Here is a 21,184-nt window from a genome sequence, read left to right as displayed (position 1 = left end):
ATCAAATACTGCAATTGATTATACCCACAAGGGCAGATGACGTCAAATTCAATGCGCTAATGATACTAATTTTGTCTCAGAACAAATTTTTGTATTACAAATATTGTTGAAAACAGCTATGAAAAAATGTGGAAATGTAACAGAGGTATAATCCCAATCTGTTTTACATTTAACTAGATCAGTACCCTTAGTATGAGTTTTTACGTTTTTCCAAAAGATAGTTATTTATGTATTTATTTACGTATTTCCCATACATTTCCAATCAGCGCCCCCAGCGGACTGCAGCAGAATTCAGAACTGATTGGAAATGCGTGAACAAATACAAATACAGTCATTTGTGTAAAAACTCGTACTAAGGGTACTGTCCCTCGAGAGGTTAATGTCAAGGTATAAAAGCAAATTAATCGATGATGGCTTAGCTATCAATTTTGAAGTCAACTCTGCATGCAAGCTCACCCTAATTCAATGGCAATCCCGTCCACGTATTCGTAGTTATCAAGGTAAAGTATTTATATAGGTGTGGTCCTAATACGTTTCCGTAATTAAGTATTAATTTTGCACTCTCATAATGTTTAAAATATTCCTTGCCGACGTTAATTGTACATAATTAAGCTTTACTGCCCCTGATGATTAATATTAATATTTTCACGTTTTAACATATCTCGCTATTGCTATAATTTTTGTCAGGCGCTTAATGTTAATATAATGTTTTATACGTATTCAGTACGTAGTTTTCCAATCTAGGATACACTACCAGGCCAGGGTATTTCCCACAACTTAGAGAGGCCTACATAGTGCATCACAACGCTCTAATGCGAGTTGGTAGAGGAAATAGAATGTCCAAGTAAAACACATTAATTATGAAGTGTTAACAACGCATTCCATGTTCTTTTTTTAGAAACGCCATAAAGCTATCAATTGCGAATTAGTTATTTCTATTATGAAAACACCGACGTAAACACAGCAAGAACGAGATATCCCTTTTCCAAAAATACTAATATCGTAGCTACATAGCAGTCTGTACGTGTAACGAAATAGATCACGCGTTCCGGGGCATTATTTGCAACAATTTATGCGCACATCGCAGACTGTGTAGAGAGCCATAAAACAAATGTGTTGCTTTATTGTCAGTTTGGAATCATAAAATTTACGAGCACTTCAACTTTTGCAATCCAGCGAAGATTGCGGTGCACCCAGCTCATGAGTAATATTAACATTATTTGCTCTGGGTTATGTATGAATAACGAAAAAGTTTAAAAACTATGTATTTATGGATAATAATGTATCTAATTTCTTGTAGAGCAAATATGACGAAGAAAAAGAAACCTTGGTATTTTTTATAAATTGCGATAATGATTTTAAAATGTTTTACACAATTCAAATACCTATTAAAGACTTCTTACTTTCTAGAGACGTCCACTATTTAATGTTCGACAAGTCCACAATTGGTGACATACTACACTAAACTGCCTGATTATCACTATTTCACATGTATTTGTATTAAATATGAACATCCCAGACATTACTGTTTATGTAATTAATTATTATTACTGGTATAATATGTGATTATACAGGTGAATTTTTCAAACGGGCCTTCAGAGCCAAATCCGAAACTATGATTAGCGAAAAATGCTGAAAAGAATTACGAGGCTGATTTTGATAAAAACAAAAACTGCAACCTTAATTTTTTTTTAATATATTTTTCCTGATCGGAAATCGAACAGGTTCAATTTGAAAATAAAATACACACTATATTGTTCCACTATCTGCTAGTGTCGCTTATAAGGATCAAATTCTGGGAAGTAATGTTATGTAACAAATTTAAGGACAAGGGAAATTTTGAAGAAATAATACAGAGGGTTTATTTTTTTATATAGTGGTTATATATATTGTGTTGTTACACATAAAACTATGTAACATAAAATATGTTAAGTAATTTATGGCTCATTATTAAGAAAATAAAACAAAGTTAAGATTTTTTTGGGTTTTTATTTTAGTCTTAGATTAAATGAGAGGTTTAAATTCTCGATGGATACAACATCTGAAACAAAGAGACAAGTATATTAGTAAACAATATTTACGGGCATAATATTGGAGTTACTGAGGAAAAGGTGTCAGTAAAATTTTATCCACATTGAATTCAGGTTTCAAATGTCTAAGCATCATTCAATTATATTAAAGTATAGCTCCATTAAACATGTCTGCATGTGGACTGCATTGCCTTTTCAATATATCCACATTAGTTTCGAGAACAGCAAATCAAAATTTGATGTAACCAAATAAGGTACTATATTTTTAAATTTTTACAACTAAGAAACAGTAGATTTAATAATTAGTGTTTGTTCTGGCAAATCTCTGAAATGGCTGAACCGATTTTGACGGGACCTATATTAGCTGATGTAATAAGGAGTAACTTAGGCTACCTATATTTTAGAACTAGCTGTGCCCCGCGGTTTCTTGGCGTTATTTCTTTTTAACGCGGGTGAAACTGCAGGGCACAGCTAGTTACGAATAGAACCGCAGTGCGTTACTCACGATGCGTATCCTGTGGCCCATGGCGTGCGCGGGCAGGTTGGAGCGGAAGCGCGCGCGCACGGAGCCGGAGTTGCCGTGCGGCCGCGTCACCTTGCCCCAGATCGCGCGCAGCTTCGTCTTCTTGCCGCGGGGACCGCCTGACGCACATACATTAAACTTACATCAGTGAAAAGGTAGAAACATTACAAAATCGTCTATATCAAATTCTGGTCACCTAGTTAAGGCCCATTCAATTTAATCTGAAGATGAAAATACCACCCAGTGCATAACTTGGTTCTACATACAGAAACTATATCTTTTTTTTTTGCAATTAGATATTTTTTGTTCATAGAATATCTTTTCTGTATTCACACAGGACATTGATTCAATTGATAACTGTCATGGGTTTCCTCGCACTGGGTGGTATTCTCGTCTTGAGATGAAATTGATGGATTATGTTTGAATAATACAGTAATTATCTAAAACAAACATGGTTCTACTACAGGAAAAGCATCTTAGTAACAAAAATAATAAAAACAATGATTCTACCAACAATTTAATGACCAATGTTAAGTAAAACTCCATATTCAATAACCTTACAAGCTTCTTATAAAGGCTGGCTCCAAGTCTCAATTTTCATGGTATACCAAAAATGTTTATAATTTAGAAATCTAAAAAAACATTTTTTTTTTTTATAATATAGAAGTAGCAGACAAGCATACAGTCCACCTGATGGTAAGTGGCTACTGCCACCCATGGACATCTGTAATCAACCCCAAATAGGATAAGATATTCCCACCTGAGGTCGGCCACAGATGCGCCGCTACCCCTAAGGACTAAGCTGGAACACCTCAGAAAGGTCTGTCTCCTTTACCACACCCTTCAAACCAGAACACAGCAGTTATTACAGCGCCTAACACTGCTGTTATTAGATAGAAATAGGTGTGGTGGTGGTGCCGCCGGAGTTGAACCACAAAGGGTTTTACCACCTCTGATTATACACTTCGACATCTGCAAAATCCAACTTTTACACAAACAAGACCATGTACAGTAAACTTTGGATATCAAATATCCAATATGCATTTTACATGCATACAGGATAGATATCTTGAGAGGACAGACACCTGTATTGTAGGAGTCTATGAGTAGTGTAGAAACGAAGCTTCAATAAGAAACTACTATCACATGCATACATCAGTGTTGAAAGATTGTAAGACACTTTACCTGCAATAGGTGTCCTCTTCTTAGCTCTGTATACATAAACACACTTTTTGCCAGTGTAGAACAGTGCATCATCACGACCACGTGTGCCCTCAATCTGAAATAACATAATAAATTTTAAGAGTCATTAGTCATTCCCTCTAAAGACACATAATTTGCTGTTCGAATATAAGAAATCAGGTAATATTTTGTCCACATGGTAATTCAGGTTTCAAATGTCATAAGCATCATTTAGAAATGGTGTACATAAATGACTGACTATAATCTATCACATTGCAGAAGACAGGCACACAACAAGTCTATTGCTAGCTCATTTAAATGTTGTTTCTAATTTGTATAAGACAATTATGTGCATTTGTTATGATTAATTAGGGGTTCATTGCAAGGACAAACACATAGTAGCAATTTTCGTACATGCGTTCTTTAAACTAAACTATAGATTATATTAAAATTCACAAGCAATGTAGTAAGGCCTCTTAAAAGTCCACTGTATTATAAAATAACAAGATGGAACTCATTTCATAACAGGAAATTTAATAACTACGAACTAACCTTCAGCAGAGCGGTATTTTCATGTTGGTTACGGAGACCACGCTTGTATCCTGTGAACACAGCCTTGGCATACAGTCTGCCGTGACGAGCCTTTGAAGACACCTTCCTGATAGCCTTCAAGGGCTCTGCGGGTGCTGCGGGGGCAGCCTTAGCCGCCTTCTCCTTGGGCGCCTTGGTCTTAGGCGCTTTCGCCTTGGGCGCAGTCGTCGGCGCGTCAGCCATTCCTAAAAAAACACCACAACTTTACCACCACGAATTGTCAAGGAGGTTATGTTGACATCCAAAGTAACTTAATCTCTTCCTATTTCTTTCAAATTTACTCATCTACCATTTTTGGGTGCAACGTTAGATGTAGTAACGATTTAATATCCCTTTTTGAACAATATTTTCGTTCATAACTCACGATTTTTCTTAAAAAAATACAAATTTTAAAAACTAACCGGACACTATTTTGCAGAAGTGAAAGAAAGAACAACGATGTTGCTACAACCTAAAATGAAAACCTACTATTATAATAAGTGTATATCAAAAATAATATTTTAATAAATTTTATATTTAATATGATGAAAAACAATATTATTAATAAATATTATAAAATTATACCACTAATTTTATTTCTCTCTTTTTTTTCTCAACATTTTTCATGAATAAAATAACCGTTCTAGTTCCAAATATATTTACTTATACTAGTTTTTCTTATAAAAGATTTATATTTTACTTATTTATATACACTAATTTAATTATATTAAACAATTTTTATAAAATAAAATAGTAGGAATATTTTTGGGTAGAAAAATTTCTACTACTGTTAAAAAAGTATTACAAGTAAATTCAAAATTAAAAAAAATAATGTAGAAATGAATATTTGGAAAAATAATAAAACATAAAAATATTAGGTAAACAATAATTTTACCAATAAATGACAGTTAACATTAGTTATCTGTAATACATTTCAATAATAGTGATTTGGACCAATCAGAACAGACCACGAAAAGAGACGAAGGAAAGATGGATTGTGGCTCCGTCAAATAATTAGTTTATATTGAAACCGTATTGCTTTAATTTGCGATAAGGACTACTGTAATATAATTATTAGTTAATAATGGATAATTTAATTAGTATTAATTGGAATAAGCTCACGCCATGCCTTGTTTTGTTAGTTCTAGAAATAGTGTTGGAATGTAAGTGTTTTTTGGTTGAAGTTTTGGTGTTTTCTGAGTGGAATTGATAATAAAAGGGGGTGTTTTGGTGTAGTTTCAGAGTGCGCGACGCCGGCGGAGGTGAACAAGCACCTGGAGCTGGGGCGGGACTTCCTGGCGCGCGGACAGCTCTCCGATGCCCTGACGCACTATCACGCGGCAGTCGGTGAGTTGACCAAGATATTTCTGGAGTTATCATTTAAATCACACATGATCCCATCTATTCAGTTACAAAATAGTATTTGAGTTTTTTTTTTTATTAATTCGTAAAAATCAATTACCAATTTTTAATTAATACGATTTAAATCTAAAATACAAGATTTAAATGCTCCATATAAGTGTATATTATTATATATAAAGTATCATTACGTCAACATATTTTAGCATATGTTTATCACAAAAAGATTTTGGTTAGATTTGAAAATATATGTTTATTTCATATTAAACATTTTTATTGTATGTTATATACTTGTTTGTATTAAGGTAATTCATTGTTTTCATTATCAGTATGGAACATGATAAGAAACTTCATAGATAACAAGCATACATTATTGATGAAAAACTTACTTAGACCATTATAGTCCACATAAAACTGCTAGTCAGCTCTGAATATAGAAATGAATCACATCGCCATAGCAAATTGCATGACTACATTTGCTCGTAACAAGTTCAGAGCGGACTAGCAGTTTGGGGGGATTATACTTACTTAATGTTCTATTACGATTTCAATGATAAGTTGTCACAATACAGTCAATTACATAATAAAAGGTTCAAGAATCAGTAGATCACAACAATATGGCCATCTGATTACATTGAACTAAAAGAGATATTTTTTTGGATGTAATGTTTTTACTATAGACTGTTAATAGCTTCATTGAATATAGTTTTTCTGCCCTTGACCTGTGATGGGCTAACAAGAGCATTATTCTGAGCCCGTGTAATATTAACTTATTATTGGACACCAGTTGGCAAGTGGCTAGGATCATCGATTATATCAGCTGACACAACTATTTACTGCTGTTGTACAATACATTAATTTCACTGTCTTTTAGTATTAGTAAACATAGTTGATTTATGATATTTAATGGTTTGTATGCTGTTATGTAGTTTGGCCTGTTAAATTTCAGTGATAATTATTTAATTAAAATTCAATTCAAGATCACAAGATTTGTTGACACACATGAAAAATGACAATGAACGAGAATTAATAAAATAAAAAAAATCAAAAATATCTAGTATTATATAGTGATATGTAGTAGTTATGTGTCAGTCTGCACACATGCAAAGAAATTGAGAAAGGGGCGGACATGTGGAGTGTTAACTCCAAGATTAACAAATTGTATAAATATTGTCCGATGAGTTTATAGTGTAAAAAGCTTTTAAATTATATAATTTTGCACTCATTCCTTTATTAAGCCGATGTTTAGATTGTAAACAATTGGGAAACATTGTTGCTAAATTATTTTTATTGTTACAGAGGGAGATCCGAACAACTACCTCACATATTTTAAGCGAGGCACAGTTTACTATGCCCTGGGAAAAGCAAAGTTTGCCTTGCAAGACTTCAGTAAGGTAAGAACTGTTATTATTATATCTTTAGAAAATTCATAAATTTATCATAAATATATATAACAATAAGTAAAATAAGTTAATACAAATTTTTTAAGGGTAATAAATAATGATAAATCAATAGTTGAAATCACTACCTACAGTCAAGTATACATTTTATCTTTTAATACAGAATGTAACATTTACAAAATATGATGTAAATGACCCACATGATTACATGATTACAATATTACACTGTGACTGTGACATGATTGCAATATAATGTTGCAAGCACAACTCGCCTATAAATTATATTACACTTTCATTCTTATCTTAACCTTGGTAGTGAAAGCAATAATCTCTTTGTATAATATAATAATAGTTCTCAATAACAAGCAATATTTATTGTGTTATTTTATTTATATTGAAAAATTTACATTCGAGCAATGGTTGGGTATTGTTCTAATACTTTTGTTATTTATAGTTTTTGTTGTTATTATGTACCTATTATAATATCTTATCAGGCATAATAAGTAATTATGATTCGTGCGTATCAAAATCAAGAAATTTCTAGTCAAATCAGAATAATTATTAAGAGATTGTTGCATTTAGATTATGTGAGAGTTAGAAAGGCATATCTACTCTCAAAGAATAGCTATAGACTTATGTTGAGGTGCACCTAATCAGGTATGATTTTTCGAAAATATTAATTGGATTTCAGTAGAGCAAGTCTTCAGGCCATGGTTCTTTAATATTTCAACATAGTTTCACTCAATTTTATAACAAATTCAATCAATGTGTTTGCTCTTTCATCAGGTACTGGAGTTGAAGGCGGACTTCGCAGCGGCGCGGCAACATAGAGCCAACGTCTACCTCAAACTAGCACAATATAGAGAGGCCAAAGAGGACTACAGGGTGGTTGTAAGTGACTAAGTTGCTTTTTTCGATTGAAAATGTCATAAATATCTTATATATAAAATTCTTGTGTCACAATGTTAGTTACCATACACCTCCGAAACGGATTTACCGATTTTTACCAAATTTTATATGCATATTCCTACTGAATAGCAACACAACGTTTGCCAGCTAATAATGCATAGAAATGTAACAGTAAAGTTAAAGTAATGCATTGTGGTTTCTTTTGATAAGATAATTATATTGCTTGTTCGATAATTGTGTTGTTACACTTTGATGTTTAAAATCATTAAAATTAAAATCATTTGATTTCTTTTAACCATAATCATATTGCTTTATTGTTTCAAGTAAATATTACTTACAATACAATTATTTGACTTATTTTTATATGCTGTTATTTAAATGCTAGGTATAAATATTGTAATTTTAAACAAACATTTTTGCATACCTGAATGGGTAGGATATAAGAAATATGTTAATTTTAAAACTTAGCTTATTATTACTATGTGCTTGTTAATAAATGGAAAATAATTAAAATGTGATACTTTTCAATTCAGTGGCTAGGCTTATGATAATCATAAGTAAAATCTTTATTTGCTAAATAAGGTACAGTGGGTGTTAAGACAAACTATAATATTCTCTTATTTTGCCTTTAAGGCGTGCAAATATACAGTCAGATATGAGAAAATATTTTCAAGATAATTTATAATATTAACTTTGTTATTATTAGTAACAAATTGTCAGATTAATACACATATCATAATTATTATAGATGTCATACATGATTTGTCATGCAGTTAATTAATATGATAATAATACATATATATATTTTTTTTAATATTTGAACCTGACGATAAAGCAGACGTGCTACCTGATGGAAAATAGTTAACGTCGCCTATGGATATTTGCAACACCAGAGGAGTCGCCAATGCATCGCCGGCTTTTAAGGAGAGCTTTTTTTGCACCTCTTTTGAAGTGCCCCATGTCATAATGTTCTGGGAAAACCTGAGCACGTTAACAAATTGACAGAAATAAACATGTGGTAATCGTTCACAGGCGCTGAACGACCCATACAACGAAGAGGCGGTGACACAGTATCAGCGCATGGACGCGCTGGCGGAAGACCTTCGTTTGGTGGAGATGTACTACCGCGGCCGCGACTACCGCTCGGCGCTGGAGCTCGCCACGCAGCTGCTGGAGGCTTCGCCCTGGTCCGCGCAGCTCCGGCAGCTCCGGGCGGAGTGCTATATAGCTTTGGTAAGTTATGGACTAAGCACGAACTGAAACATTTGTACGCTTCAAGCCCCCTCGTTGAGGAGGTGTCGCAGGACCAGCGCATGGACGCGCTGGCGGAGGTAATAATGTGCCGAGTCTGCCATTTGTGGTATTCGAGTACCAGTCAGTACTTGAGTCCAGAGCATTTACAATGTACTCGAGTTAGTTACGAAGTACTCGAGTACTTTGTCACACACAGTCCAGTAGCACGACGAAAAAAAAGAACAAAAAAGCAAAAAAAAGGTGCCTACACTAGTACATTCAACGTTTCCCCTTATGAGGTACATAAGACTGGAGTCAGTGTAGGGTACGAGAACCGTCAATATTCGAGTATCACAGTTATTCGAGTATCACTCATTAATGCTCGAGTATGCGAGTAAGTATGTAAGTACTCGAGTACTGACTCGAGTCGACCCGACTCTGCACATGTCTGCGGAGGAGCTCCGCTCGGTGGAGAGGTAGTACCGCGGGCACGAGCACCGCGCGGCGCCGGCCGCCGCCGGCTGCGCGCGGGGCGCTGCATCGCGCTGGGCGGGAGTGGACTGAGCACCGACTGAGACGTTTGTATGCTTCGAGCCACCTCTCGTTGAGGAGGTGTCTCAGTACCAGCGCGCTGGTCAGTAGTGGAATGAGCGCCGACCGTAGATTAGTAAAGATTACTCAATCCTAACGAGAAAATGTACCCAGTTTTGACATTTGAAATTGTCACAACTGTTATCTATTTTCGTGTTTGAAAGATATTTAAAAAATGTAGTTTTTAGATAATTTACGTATGAAACGATATTTCTCCGTACTTTTTCTTCGATTTCGTGTTTTTACACTTAACTGCACATGTCGGTATTGATCCGCGTAAATTACACCATGACAGCCATTAAATGGCCGACACATTTGTCAGCCGTTTAAGCCATTTAATGGCTTCCTTCAATTACAAGGCGTTGAGATATCTACACTTATCTATGAGACCAACTAAAACATTTGTATGCTTCAAGTCCCCTCTCGTTGAAAAGGCGGACTCAGAATTGCATATTAATAAGTTTTTAACTTAGTTACCAAACACTTTCAGAATGCTTGAAGAGTAGTCCAAGCTCATTAATAATTTATCCATAGATATAATAGTGTATTAATATAATTTAATATATGACACAAATTTTTAATATTATTCTGAGTTATATATTGTTAGGAAGGATGGTAAGAGGAAGAAAATTTATTTGGCATGAGGGTCAAATTGTCACATTAACCAAAAGTGGACGTATAAAAGGGCACTGTAGTCGTCTACTGAGTAGTTATTTTCCGATCTTTGTAAAGAACGTTACTCTGCCACTTTTGTTGCTCATTTGCGTTTCATTGTTTTTAGGGTTTCATACCCAAAGGGTAAAAATGGAACCCTATTACTAAGACTTCGCTGTCTGTCCGTCTGTCCACTGTCCGTCTGTCACAGGGCTATATCTCCGGAACCGTAATAGATAGACACATGAAATTTTTACAGAGGAGGCATAACGGTGGCAGCTATAACAATAAATACTAAAAATAAAATAAAGAAAGTTGTACGTAAGTTGTACCATAATATAATAGTTATGTCACACAAAAGTAGATGGCGTTGGGGCAAATAATACTTAGGTATTATTAAAAAATTACGTATCATTCATCATCACTCCAACGCCATCTATTGTTGTTTCATATAACTAAGTATTGTTGAAAATCATAAAATGAATAAAAACAAGTAAATAAATAATTAACATTTGGTTGTACGGTAGCCTCCATGTGCGAGTTCGACTCGTACTTGGCGAATTATTCTGTTAATTTATTTAGGAAAGTTAAGGTTCTCGGCTTATAAAAAATTGGTTTTCAAATAATTTCCTGATGAGGTTTTTAATAATATGATATTTAACAATAACATATACCTAATAAATTCAAGGGATTGGAGAAAAAAGTATAATTCAGTTAAATTTGTATGTAATGTCTCAAACTATGAAATAACACTGAAATGTTTGTTTACAGAATGATCTATTGTCGGCAGTGTCAGACATCAGGTCGGTCAATCGCCTGCAGCAAGACTCCACAGATGGCTACTACCGCCTCGCCACTCTGCTCTATCAGTTAGGAAGGGTCACTGAAGCACTTAAGGTAAGGCAAAATATGTTTTTAACAAAAAATATTAGTAGTAGTTTTTATCAAATAACCCACTCCAAAGGCACAAAATAGTAAAAAAAATCTATTCATAAAAGTTCCAGTATATTATTTAGTTTTGTAGTTGCCGGTCATATTGGATACGGTTTACATAATGATCTAATGAAAAAAGGATTGATATGGGAAACAAAAGAAAAATCTCTCTTTTTAATTGTGAAACACCTGAAACGATTCCAACAAATTTGAGACCTTTTATGAGTCTGTTAAAAAGTAGATATCTGCTATTAAATTATTAAAATAATTTTTAAATGTCAACAGGAAATTCGCGAGTGCCTCAAACTAGATCCAGAGCACAAGAAGTGTTTCCCGTTCTATAAGAAAGTGAAGAAGGTGGACAAGTTGCTACTAGACTGTGAGGAACACAGCGAGAGCAAGAACTTCGTGGGCTGCATTGAAAGCGCCAATAAGGTGTTGAAAGTGGAGGATGAAGTCACGCTGGTCGTGTTCGAGGCCAGGAAGTGGCTCTGCAGCTGTTCTACTAAGGTACTTACGTCACTAATCACTATTAGTGGTCTATCTATCGGCATTTTGTGCAATACGTCCTATGTGTTAGTTAGAAATATTCTGTTAATATTAGTATGTTTGTGATGCGCACTCATAAAACTTTCTTCTATTTGAAATCGTTTTAAAAAATGAAATATTGATTATGTAGTAATATGATACACTAGCTGGGGAGCTATCATTAGGTAATGAATTGGTTTGTTGTTTTTTTTTATACTATAGGCGTAGCAGACGAGCATGCAGCCCACTTGATGGTAAGTGGCCGCTGCCGCCAATGGATATCTGTAATCAACCCCAGATAGGATTAGAAATTCCTAGCTGAGATCGGCCACAGGTGCGCCGCTACCCCTGAGGACTAAGCTGGAACGCCCCGGAAAAGTATGTCTCCCTTACCACACCCTTCAAACCGGAACAGCAGCTCCTAACACTGCTGGTACGAGGCAGAATAAGGTGTGGCGGTGGTGCCGCCGGAGTCGCATCACAAAGTGTTCTACCACCTTCATAAGTGTCGATAAGTCTCCCCAATGCATCGTGTATGTCGTGCAGGAGGAGCTGTACACGGAGGCGCTGCCGCACTGCGCGGCCGCGCTGGCGCTGCAGCGCGACGCGCGCGTGCTGTGCGACCGCGGCGACGCGCTGCTCGGCCTCGACATGTTCGACGACGGTACGCACGCTGACACACACACACGCACACACACACACACACACAGCGCGACGCGCGCGTGCTGTGCGACCGCGGCGACGCGCTGCTCGGCCTCGACATGTTCGACGACGGTACGCACGCTGACACACACACACGCACACACACACACACACACAGCGCGACGCGCGCGTGCTGTGCGACCGCGGCGACGCGCTGCTCGGCCTCGACATGTTCGACGACGGTACGCACGCTGACACACACACACGCACACACACACACACACACAGCGCGACGCGCGCGTGCTGTGCGACCGCGGCGACGCGCTGCTCGGCCTCGACATGTTCGACGACGGTACGCACGCTGACACACACACACGCACACACACACACACACACAGCGCGACGCGCGCGTGCTGTGCGACCGCGGCGACGCGCTGCTCGGCCTCGACATGTTCGACGACGGTACGCACGCTGACACACACACACGCACACACACACACACACACAGCGCGACGCGCGCGTGCTGTGCGACCGCGGCGACGCGCTGCTCGGCCTCGACATGTTCGACGACGGTACGCACGCTGACACACACACACGCACACACACACACACACACAGCGCGACGCGCGCGTGCTGTGCGACCGCGGCGACGCGCTGCTCGGCCTCGACATGTTCGACGACGGTACGCACGCTGACACACACACACGCACACACACACACACACACAGCGCGACGCGCGCGTGCTGTGCGACCGCGGCGACGCGCTGCTCGGCCTCGACATGTTCGACGACGGTACGCACGCTGACACACACACACGCACACACACACACACACACAGCGCGACGCGCGCGTGCTGTGCGACCGCGGCGACGCGCTGCTCGGCCTCGACATGTTCGACGACGGTACGCACGCTGACACACACACACGCACACACACACACACACACAGCGCGACGCGCGCGTGCTGTGCGACCGCGGCGACGCGCTGCTCGGCCTCGACATGTTCGACGACGGTACGCACGCTGACACACACACACGCACACACACACACACACACAGCGCGACGCGCGCGTGCTGTGCGACCGCGGCGACGCGCTGCTCGGCCTCGACATGTTCGACGACGGTACGCACGCTGACACACACACACGCACACACACACACACACACAGCGCGACGCGCGCGTGCTGTGCGACCGCGGCGACGCGCTGCTCGGCCTCGACATGTTCGACGACGGTACGCACGCTGACACACACACACGCACACACACACACACACACAGCGCGACGCGCGCGTGCTGTGCGACCGCGGCGACGCGCTGCTCGGCCTCGACATGTTCGACGACGGTACGCACGCTGACACACACACACGCACACACACACACACACACAGCGCGACGCGCGCGTGCTGTGCGACCGCGGCGACGCGCTGCTCGGCCTCGACATGTTCGACGACGGTACGCACGCTGACACACACACACGCACACACACACACACACACAGCGCGACGCGCGCGTGCTGTGCGACCGCGGCGACGCGCTGCTCGGCCTCGACATGTTCGACGACGGTACGCACGCTGACACACACACACGCACACACACACACACACACAGCGCGACGCGCGCGTGCTGTGCGACCGCGGCGACGCGCTGCTCGGCCTCGACATGTTCGACGACGGTACGCACGCTGACACACACACACGCACACACACACACACACACAGCGCGACGCGCGCGTGCTGTGCGACCGCGGCGACGCGCTGCTCGGCCTCGACATGTTCGACGACGGTACGCACGCTGACACACACACACGCACACACACACACACACACAGCGCGACGCGCGCGTGCTGTGCGACCGCGGCGACGCGCTGCTCGGCCTCGACATGTTCGACGACGGTACGCACGCTGACACACACACACGCACACACACACACACACACAGCGCGACGCGCGCGTGCTGTGCGACCGCGGCGACGCGCTGCTCGGCCTCGACATGTTCGACGACGGTACGCACGCTGACACACACACACGCACACACACACACACACACAGCGCGACGCGCGCGTGCTGTGCGACCGCGGCGACGCGCTGCTCGGCCTCGACATGTTCGACGACGGTACGCACGCTGACACACACACACGCACACACACACACACACACAGCGCGACGCGCGCGTGCTGTGCGACCGCGGCGACGCGCTGCTCGGCCTCGACATGTTCGACGACGGTACGCACGCTGACACACACACACGCACACACACACACACACACAGCGCGACGCGCGCGTGCTGTGCGACCGCGGCGACGCGCTGCTCGGCCTCGACATGTTCGACGACGGTACGCACGCTGACACACACACACACACACACACACAAGGTCGCACGCCCGCACAATGTCACTGACGTGCACACACGCACACATTGACAGAAGCGCAGCACACATGGATGCGCTCGCGCACATCTACACACACTTATGCATACTCCCTGACACTGCGGCTACACGACACGCCCTGACAGGTGATAACAACGTGTTATATCATGCAGGACTCCACAACGATTCGCCCGTTGATCTCTCTGTTTAAAGAACGTAACAAAGACCTTAAAACTGAAAATACCCTAATGATATTCAAATAGTGATAAAATGTTAAAATAATGATTAAATAATAAAATAGTGATAAACCTAAAAAAATATAAAAAATTAAATTATTTAAATCTGTTATTTTACTAATTACAAAACCCAAATGAACAGATGTTGTTTATTATACCCAACATGATCGGACCGTACCTGTAAGCAAGGTAGTGAAATTCATCGCCCACACATCATTAAAGCAAACACAAATCCCGAAACATACACTTACAAACTCTTTCCGCCAATTCTAAATTTTACTCTATTTTACATTAATTTCCACAGCCATTCAGTCATTCAAGGAGGCGTTAGAATTAGAAGAAGGACTGCAGCGAGCGAAGGACGGACTGAGCCGCGCGCAGAAGCTACAGAAACAATCCGAACAAAGGGATTACTACAAAATATTAGGTGTTAAGAGGTATGTTCATGTTGTATTAATAATGTTAGGTTTTCTTGAAGTTATAAATGTTTCTTATTTCAATGTGATTCTTAAATATATTCATATTGTAATCGGTACTCAATTTATGTGTAGTGCAATTTTTTTGGGTCATTTTTATTTTAAACGATTTAGAACTAACAATGATTTAGCAAAGTGGATATTCGGTGTCCATTTAACAAAATGGTGCATATGTATGCATATCTATATATTATAAAATAATAATATACATATCTAAGTTATAGTCCGCGCGAAACTTAAAGTTCGCTCTGATGTTAATGCGCAGGTGTCAGTCAGAGAGCCAATGCGATCGAACACAACTATAAGCATATACTTTGGAGCAACGTAGAGGCACACTCACGCAGCTGCAGCCGCGCGAGAGCGGGCAGCGGAGGGTGACGGGGGTCCCGCTAATATCTACAATTTGCTATTGCGACGCGACTCGTTTTATTCGGAGCGGACTAGCAGATTGGCGCTTACTCCAAATCAAAAGCGAATAATGTTTATGTAACGGTGTTGTATGCAGGTCAGCCAGTAAGCAGGAGATCGTGAAGGCGTACCGCAAGGCGGCGCAGAAGTGGCACCCCGACAACTTCCAGGGCGACGAGAAAAAGATCGCCGAGAAAAAGTTCATCGACATCGCCGCCGCCAAGGAGGTCAGTATTTTTTTTTTTTATAATGTAGGAGAAACAGACGAGCATGCAGTTCACCTGATGGTAAGTGGCTACTGCCGCTCACGGACATTTGTAATCCGGTGAACAAACTCAGCATTATGCCATGAGCGGTTAAAAACACCTACCCATAGCTCTCATATCATGATATGATGTTATACATTGTGTATTTTTAAGTATTATTAATATTTTTATGTAGGGAAATTTCATAATTTGATAAAAAATGGCACTATACATCTGAAAACGAAAAAAATAGTTTTGGTTCAGATGGTTCTTAAACTTGTTATTAACTTTACCTCTATATTCATTTTTTTTCTAATGGCCAGGCCACACAGAGCGCGTATTCTAGCGCCGCGCTAGGGCGTCAGCGTTAGTACTATATCCTGACGCCGCTGAGTTGTATCGTACTGAGTTACTAGGAAGCGGTCACACAGCGTTATTTTGCCCATACAATGCCCGCGGGCGCGGCGCGGCCGCCGTCCCCGCTGCCGCCGCGCGGCGCTCAAATACGCGTTCTGTTTGGGCGGGCCTTAAGAGTATATATTTTTATTGAAGGGAAATTTGTTAAGGGATATGAAGATATAAGAAGGATGAAAGAAAGGATTGAAGTTACGATTTTAAACGGAAATAATTACGTTACTAATTTAAATGATTATCGTTCAAATTCATTTACCATTTTGTATTTTTTTTGTTTCACTTTTTATGCGTGTACACATTGATAGACGCAATTTTTGGTCTATTGTTTTATGTTGTCACGTACGTAATTTTCTTAAGAATTATAAAAAATACATTGCTTTAAATTGTGATTTCGTTTGCAGGTGCTAACGGATGCAGAAAAACGTGCCCAGTTCGATGCCGGCTCGGACCCATTGGACCCTGAGGCGGGTCGTGGAGGACAGCCCTTCCAAGGCTCGCCCTTCCACCACTTCCAGCACGGCAGCCCTTTCCAGTTTAAGTTCCACTTCAACTAACCTAACTAGAACCATCCCTATATCCACTCACTTGAAGGTATGCCGAGTTGGACACAACTTTGTTTCCACCAAGGTTCAGGGGGTTACTACCATCTCTTAAAACAATATTATTTTAATCATACATTCAAATTTCTTACCATGACCTCGTTAAAGATTGTTTTTATAACATTACAATAAGCAGTTTTGTATTATGTCGGTCGAAATTATTTATTGTTTTTATTTTTGCAGGAAATTTAACTTTTTAAGCAAAATATGACAATATCAGTTGGTTTTATACAATGGATAAGTGAAAAATGAATAAGGGTTCAAGTTTGTTCAACTACGTATGACGGAATATTTTATTGTTTTAAGGTGGTCTTGGTACGAAACAAAATAATGTTGATGCAATATTAAAATAAAAGTTTCCTGAACTATGATGGTTTTTAAAAGATGATGGTAGGCCCCCAGGCTACTTTCTACAATATAGCTGGAGCTATGGTACGTACGATCGTTGAACGCATGTCGAGTTGGATACGATTTCATTTGTAGAACGTTCCATTCTAAATTGTTTGAAAATAAAAATTGGAACCAATGTTACATTTAACATGTTCTTATGTGTACAAAACCCAAATGTGTACAAAATGTATATATAACGAATAATTAGACCATGTTCATAGCTAAATTTCAATACTGTTACTGTTATAAAAAAATTTAAACAGTAGTATTCAATGTGTCCCATACCTAAGTTTTCAACTTGACATGCGTTCTAGTGTCTCAAGGGATTACAAAATACAAAGTGTAACATTATTTTGAAATAAATTATATGTGTGAAAGTTTGAATGAAACAAACGGTTTTACCAACGTAGCCTTATCTTTGTAACTAGGACGCCTACTCTGTACGTCAGTGAAAGTTTTATATTCGTCTGAAAGTAAGGACATTACTATCTGGTGAAACAATTATGATATTGAATCTTTCACTATCCCGTCCGAAAAGAAACCCATAAACGTACCAGTAGGAAATGCCCGAAACTTCGGACGTTATAACTTCATACAGAGTAGACCCACAATAGCCATCCTTCCATGGCTACATATTAAATTACATAGTGTGCTAGTCTCTTCATATGGCGAGCTGGTCGTGTAAATTGTATATTGATTGATAACAATACATTCGTGAATTATTTGGAGGCATAACAGAAAAAGACTAATAATAAATAGTTATGTACAGTTATGGGTGTAAAAATATTGTATAATATGCCATGAACAATAATTGTAATTATTGTTAAATCTCCGAAATGTTTTGTCATTTGAAATAAATAACTTGTAAATTAAATAAACCGGTGTAAATTGGTAAGAAAAACATGTGAGCTTTAACAATTAAAGTTTCAATTTTTTTTATTTCTAAGTCGAGAAATACATATAATAATAATAATAATTTCTTTATTTCAGACCTTTTTTTTTTTACAGTCCATAGATTTGGTTAGTACATATTTTCTTAAATCTATGTTAGTGTACAACAAATAAAAACACGTAAAAACACGGGGGTTAGTGTTAAAGACAACTTAGCCTATGTTAGTAAAGACAATTAAAACAAAAAACTTAAATTCTAAGTACACACACACTTGTTGGCTCGCGTGTGTACATCATTCCAGCGGGCCCAGAGAGGGCTGTCTGGTTTGCATACCAATGTGCTAAGGAGGGCGTTGGTGCTCCCCACAACCCGCTTCATCATCGACGCCATACGTTTGCGGACGATTGCGTAAAAGTCATCGATACGAGCCTCCGCAAACATGGCAGACGCACTACAGAAACGCGGCTTCCCCAACACCACCCTCAGCACATTGTTATACTGCACGCGCAGAGCTCTGAGGGTCCGCTGCTTATAGTTCGCCCACAGACTGCAGGTGTAAAAATTTTGGCAGTAAGCTCTAAAAAGTGACAGTTTTACCTGTTTACTGCAACGCTTAAATCTGCGGGCCAACATATTGCCTCGGACCGACATCGCCCTCCTCTCTCTTTCTATGTCCCTGTCGTCCCCAAGGCACTCGTCAACTATGTGGCCGAGGTACCTGAACTCAGCCACCTGCTTCAGTGGGAAGCCGCATAGTTGAAAGGTGGGTTTAAAGGTGGATTCTTTGTTTCTCCCCCTGAACACGAGAATCTCGCTCTTTTTCGCGTTATAGCTGAGTCCATTTACCTCGGCATACTCCTCACAGATTTTTAACAATCTCCGGAGGCCACTGACCGAGGGACTCAGCAGAACCATGTCGTCAGCATAACTGATGTTGTTGATAGAAAGTCCATCAATCGAGCATCCGACACCCGCCCCACTGAGCCTCTCTATCAGCTTGTTGACGTAGAGATTGAAAAGCCTCGGAGACGTCAGCCCACCTTGCCTTACTCCACAATCCAATTTGTAGGGGTCACTCATTGCGTCTCCCCACCTCACTACATTTGACTGATTGCCGTACCAGTATTGAAGCAATGATAATAGTTCCGGCCGTAGCCCTGTTTCAGTTCTGAGTTTGTGCCATAGAACTTTATAGGACACCAGGTCAAATGCTTTAGACAGGTCCAAAAAACACGCATAGACCTGCGTTTTTCTGTCAGTGTAGTACTGGACAGTCTGCTTGAGACACATAATCGCACTCTCAGTTGACAACTCGGGTTTGAAGCCAAATTGCGCGTCGTGGGTCTTCATAGATTTACTCAATTGTGTATCGAGCAAACTGTCCAGCACCTTCGCAATAATAGTCGCGAGGGAAATGGGCCTGTAGTTGGATCTGTCTGCCGCATCACCTGTTTTATCTTTTAACAGGGGTACAACCACCGTCTTCATCATTGCTTCCGGCAGATAACTATGGTCGATACACAGATTGTAGAGCTTAGCAAGGACCCCCGGAAGGTGCACACCCGCGTGCCGTAAATGCTCGACACTCAAGCCATCGTGACCCGGCGATCTCCCGCGCTTCATGTGCTTTAGGGCGTCATTTACCTCACATACCGAGAAACGCAACCGTTCACGTATGTCTACTGCGGTGCAAACGACATTCTCTGCTTGACAACATGCACTCAGTGGCTCTACTTTAAGATAGGACTTAAACATATTCGCTATGTTCTGACATCCCCTCGCTTCCCCCACTTCCACAGGAAGGCTCGACCGTACATTTAATTTATTTGTCTGATGCCAAAACCTACCGAAATCTTTGTTGTCATGAGCCGTAGCTAGCATATCCATTTTAATCTGTTCCTCGTGGTCCTGGCACCATTTCAACTTGCTTTTAAAGCACCTACGTGATTCACACATATTGTCATACGTGATTCCACTACTTGGCTTACCTGCATCAACCCATTCCCGGAAGCACAGACGAGCCCTCGCGTGCAGTGGCCCCACATGTTTGTTCCATCCGATGACATACCCTTTTTTATTTCGACAAACAGCCTTGTGGCTTAAAATAGCCCCCTTCTGCAGTATACAAACTATCTCAGAGTACATGTTGTCAATCATTTCATTATGGTCATCTCTATGGCAGTTTGTGTCACAACATTCCATGAGTTCAACTGGGAAATTAATATTACCTAACCTTTCATTACAATAATCCGTAAAAAACATATTCTGATTACCATCCCTCTGTCCCCAAATTATCTTATTATCTTATTATTATTATTATTATTGATAGTAGTATAAAATTATGTATATGATTAACTGAAACGCTGAATTTTGTTGTTTACTTAATATTAGATAGTTTAATTATCTTTCTGTGTTAATGTTGAAGTTTCCTATTTGAAAACGACATATTTTTGTGTGATTTTTTTTCTCTAAAAGTATTGCTTAATTATTGATTGTTGCTTAAAAGTTTTTTTCGGAATTATTCTACTAACATACTAAAAGAGTTAATTCATATTCATTTTAAAGTAAATCAAAATCATCGAACAGATAATAATGAAAGTTTTAA

General features: G+C 40.0%; 2 protein-coding genes across 2 annotated transcripts; one reads left to right on the top strand and one right to left on the bottom strand.

Moving 5' to 3' along the window:
- Nucleotides 1–1,973: 1,973 nt before the first annotated feature.
- RpL35A (ribosomal protein L35A) lies at nucleotides 1,974–4,836 on the bottom strand. Its single transcript, XM_073079399.1, has 5 exons — nucleotides 4,728–4,836; nucleotides 4,288–4,511; nucleotides 3,739–3,832; nucleotides 2,536–2,672; nucleotides 1,974–2,041 (listed from the first exon to the last, which is right to left on the bottom strand). The coding sequence occupies exons 2-5, from the start codon at nucleotides 4,507–4,509 to the stop codon at nucleotides 2,018–2,020; spliced, it is 477 nt and encodes a 158-aa protein (XP_072935500.1). The 5' UTR covers nucleotides 4,510–4,511; nucleotides 4,728–4,836; the 3' UTR covers nucleotides 1,974–2,017.
- A 421-nt stretch (nucleotides 4,837–5,257) lies between these two features.
- Nucleotides 5,258–18,650, top strand: P58IPK (dnaJ homolog subfamily C member P58IPK). The gene is made up of 11 exons (XM_073079398.1): nucleotides 5,258–5,468; nucleotides 5,542–5,652; nucleotides 6,964–7,058; nucleotides 7,851–7,955; nucleotides 9,006–9,206; nucleotides 11,223–11,348; nucleotides 11,670–11,894; nucleotides 12,459–12,576; nucleotides 15,460–15,592; nucleotides 16,137–16,266; nucleotides 17,100–18,650. Exons 1-11 carry the CDS (start codon nucleotides 5,390–5,392, stop codon nucleotides 17,250–17,252), a joined length of 1,476 nt encoding a protein of 491 aa, XP_072935499.1. The 5' UTR covers nucleotides 5,258–5,389; the 3' UTR covers nucleotides 17,253–18,650.
- The last annotated feature ends 2,534 nt before the right edge of the window (nucleotides 18,651–21,184 follow it).

Source organism: Epargyreus clarus, unplaced genomic scaffold (genome assembly GCF_041222505.1).
Source record: "Epargyreus clarus isolate Ecla_fem2 unplaced genomic scaffold, WU_Ecla_fem_2.2 ptg000014l, whole genome shotgun sequence".
In the NCBI taxonomy this organism is placed as follows: Eukaryota; Metazoa; Arthropoda; class Insecta; order Lepidoptera; family Hesperiidae; genus Epargyreus; species Epargyreus clarus.
The sequence above is the reverse complement of the archived record's forward strand: the minus strand, read 5'-3'. Positions and strand labels throughout refer to the sequence as shown.

Excerpts from the sequence above, each read along its gene's own strand:
- RpL35A (XM_073079399.1), bottom strand. The coding sequence starts at position 4,509 with ATGGCTGACGCGCCGACGACTGCGCCCAAGGCGAAAGCGCCTAAGACC. Across the intron at positions 2,673-3,738 it reads GAAGAGGACACCTATTGCAG|GCGGTCCCCGCGGCAAGAAG; the intron begins GTAAAGTGTCTT and ends TATGTGCGTCAG. Across the intron at positions 2,042-2,535 it reads TGGGCCACAGGATACGCATC|ATGTTGTATCCATCGAGAAT; the intron begins GTGAGTAACGCA and ends TCTTTGTTTCAG.
- P58IPK (XM_073079398.1), top strand. The coding sequence starts at position 5,390 with ATGGATAATTTAATTAGTATTAATTGGAATAAGCTCACGCCATGCCTT. Across the intron at positions 12,577-15,459 it reads CCTCGACATGTTCGACGACG|CCATTCAGTCATTCAAGGAG; the intron begins GTACGCACGCTG and ends TAATTTCCACAG. Across the intron at positions 15,593-16,136 it reads AAAATATTAGGTGTTAAGAG|GTCAGCCAGTAAGCAGGAGA; the intron begins GTATGTTCATGT and ends TGTTGTATGCAG.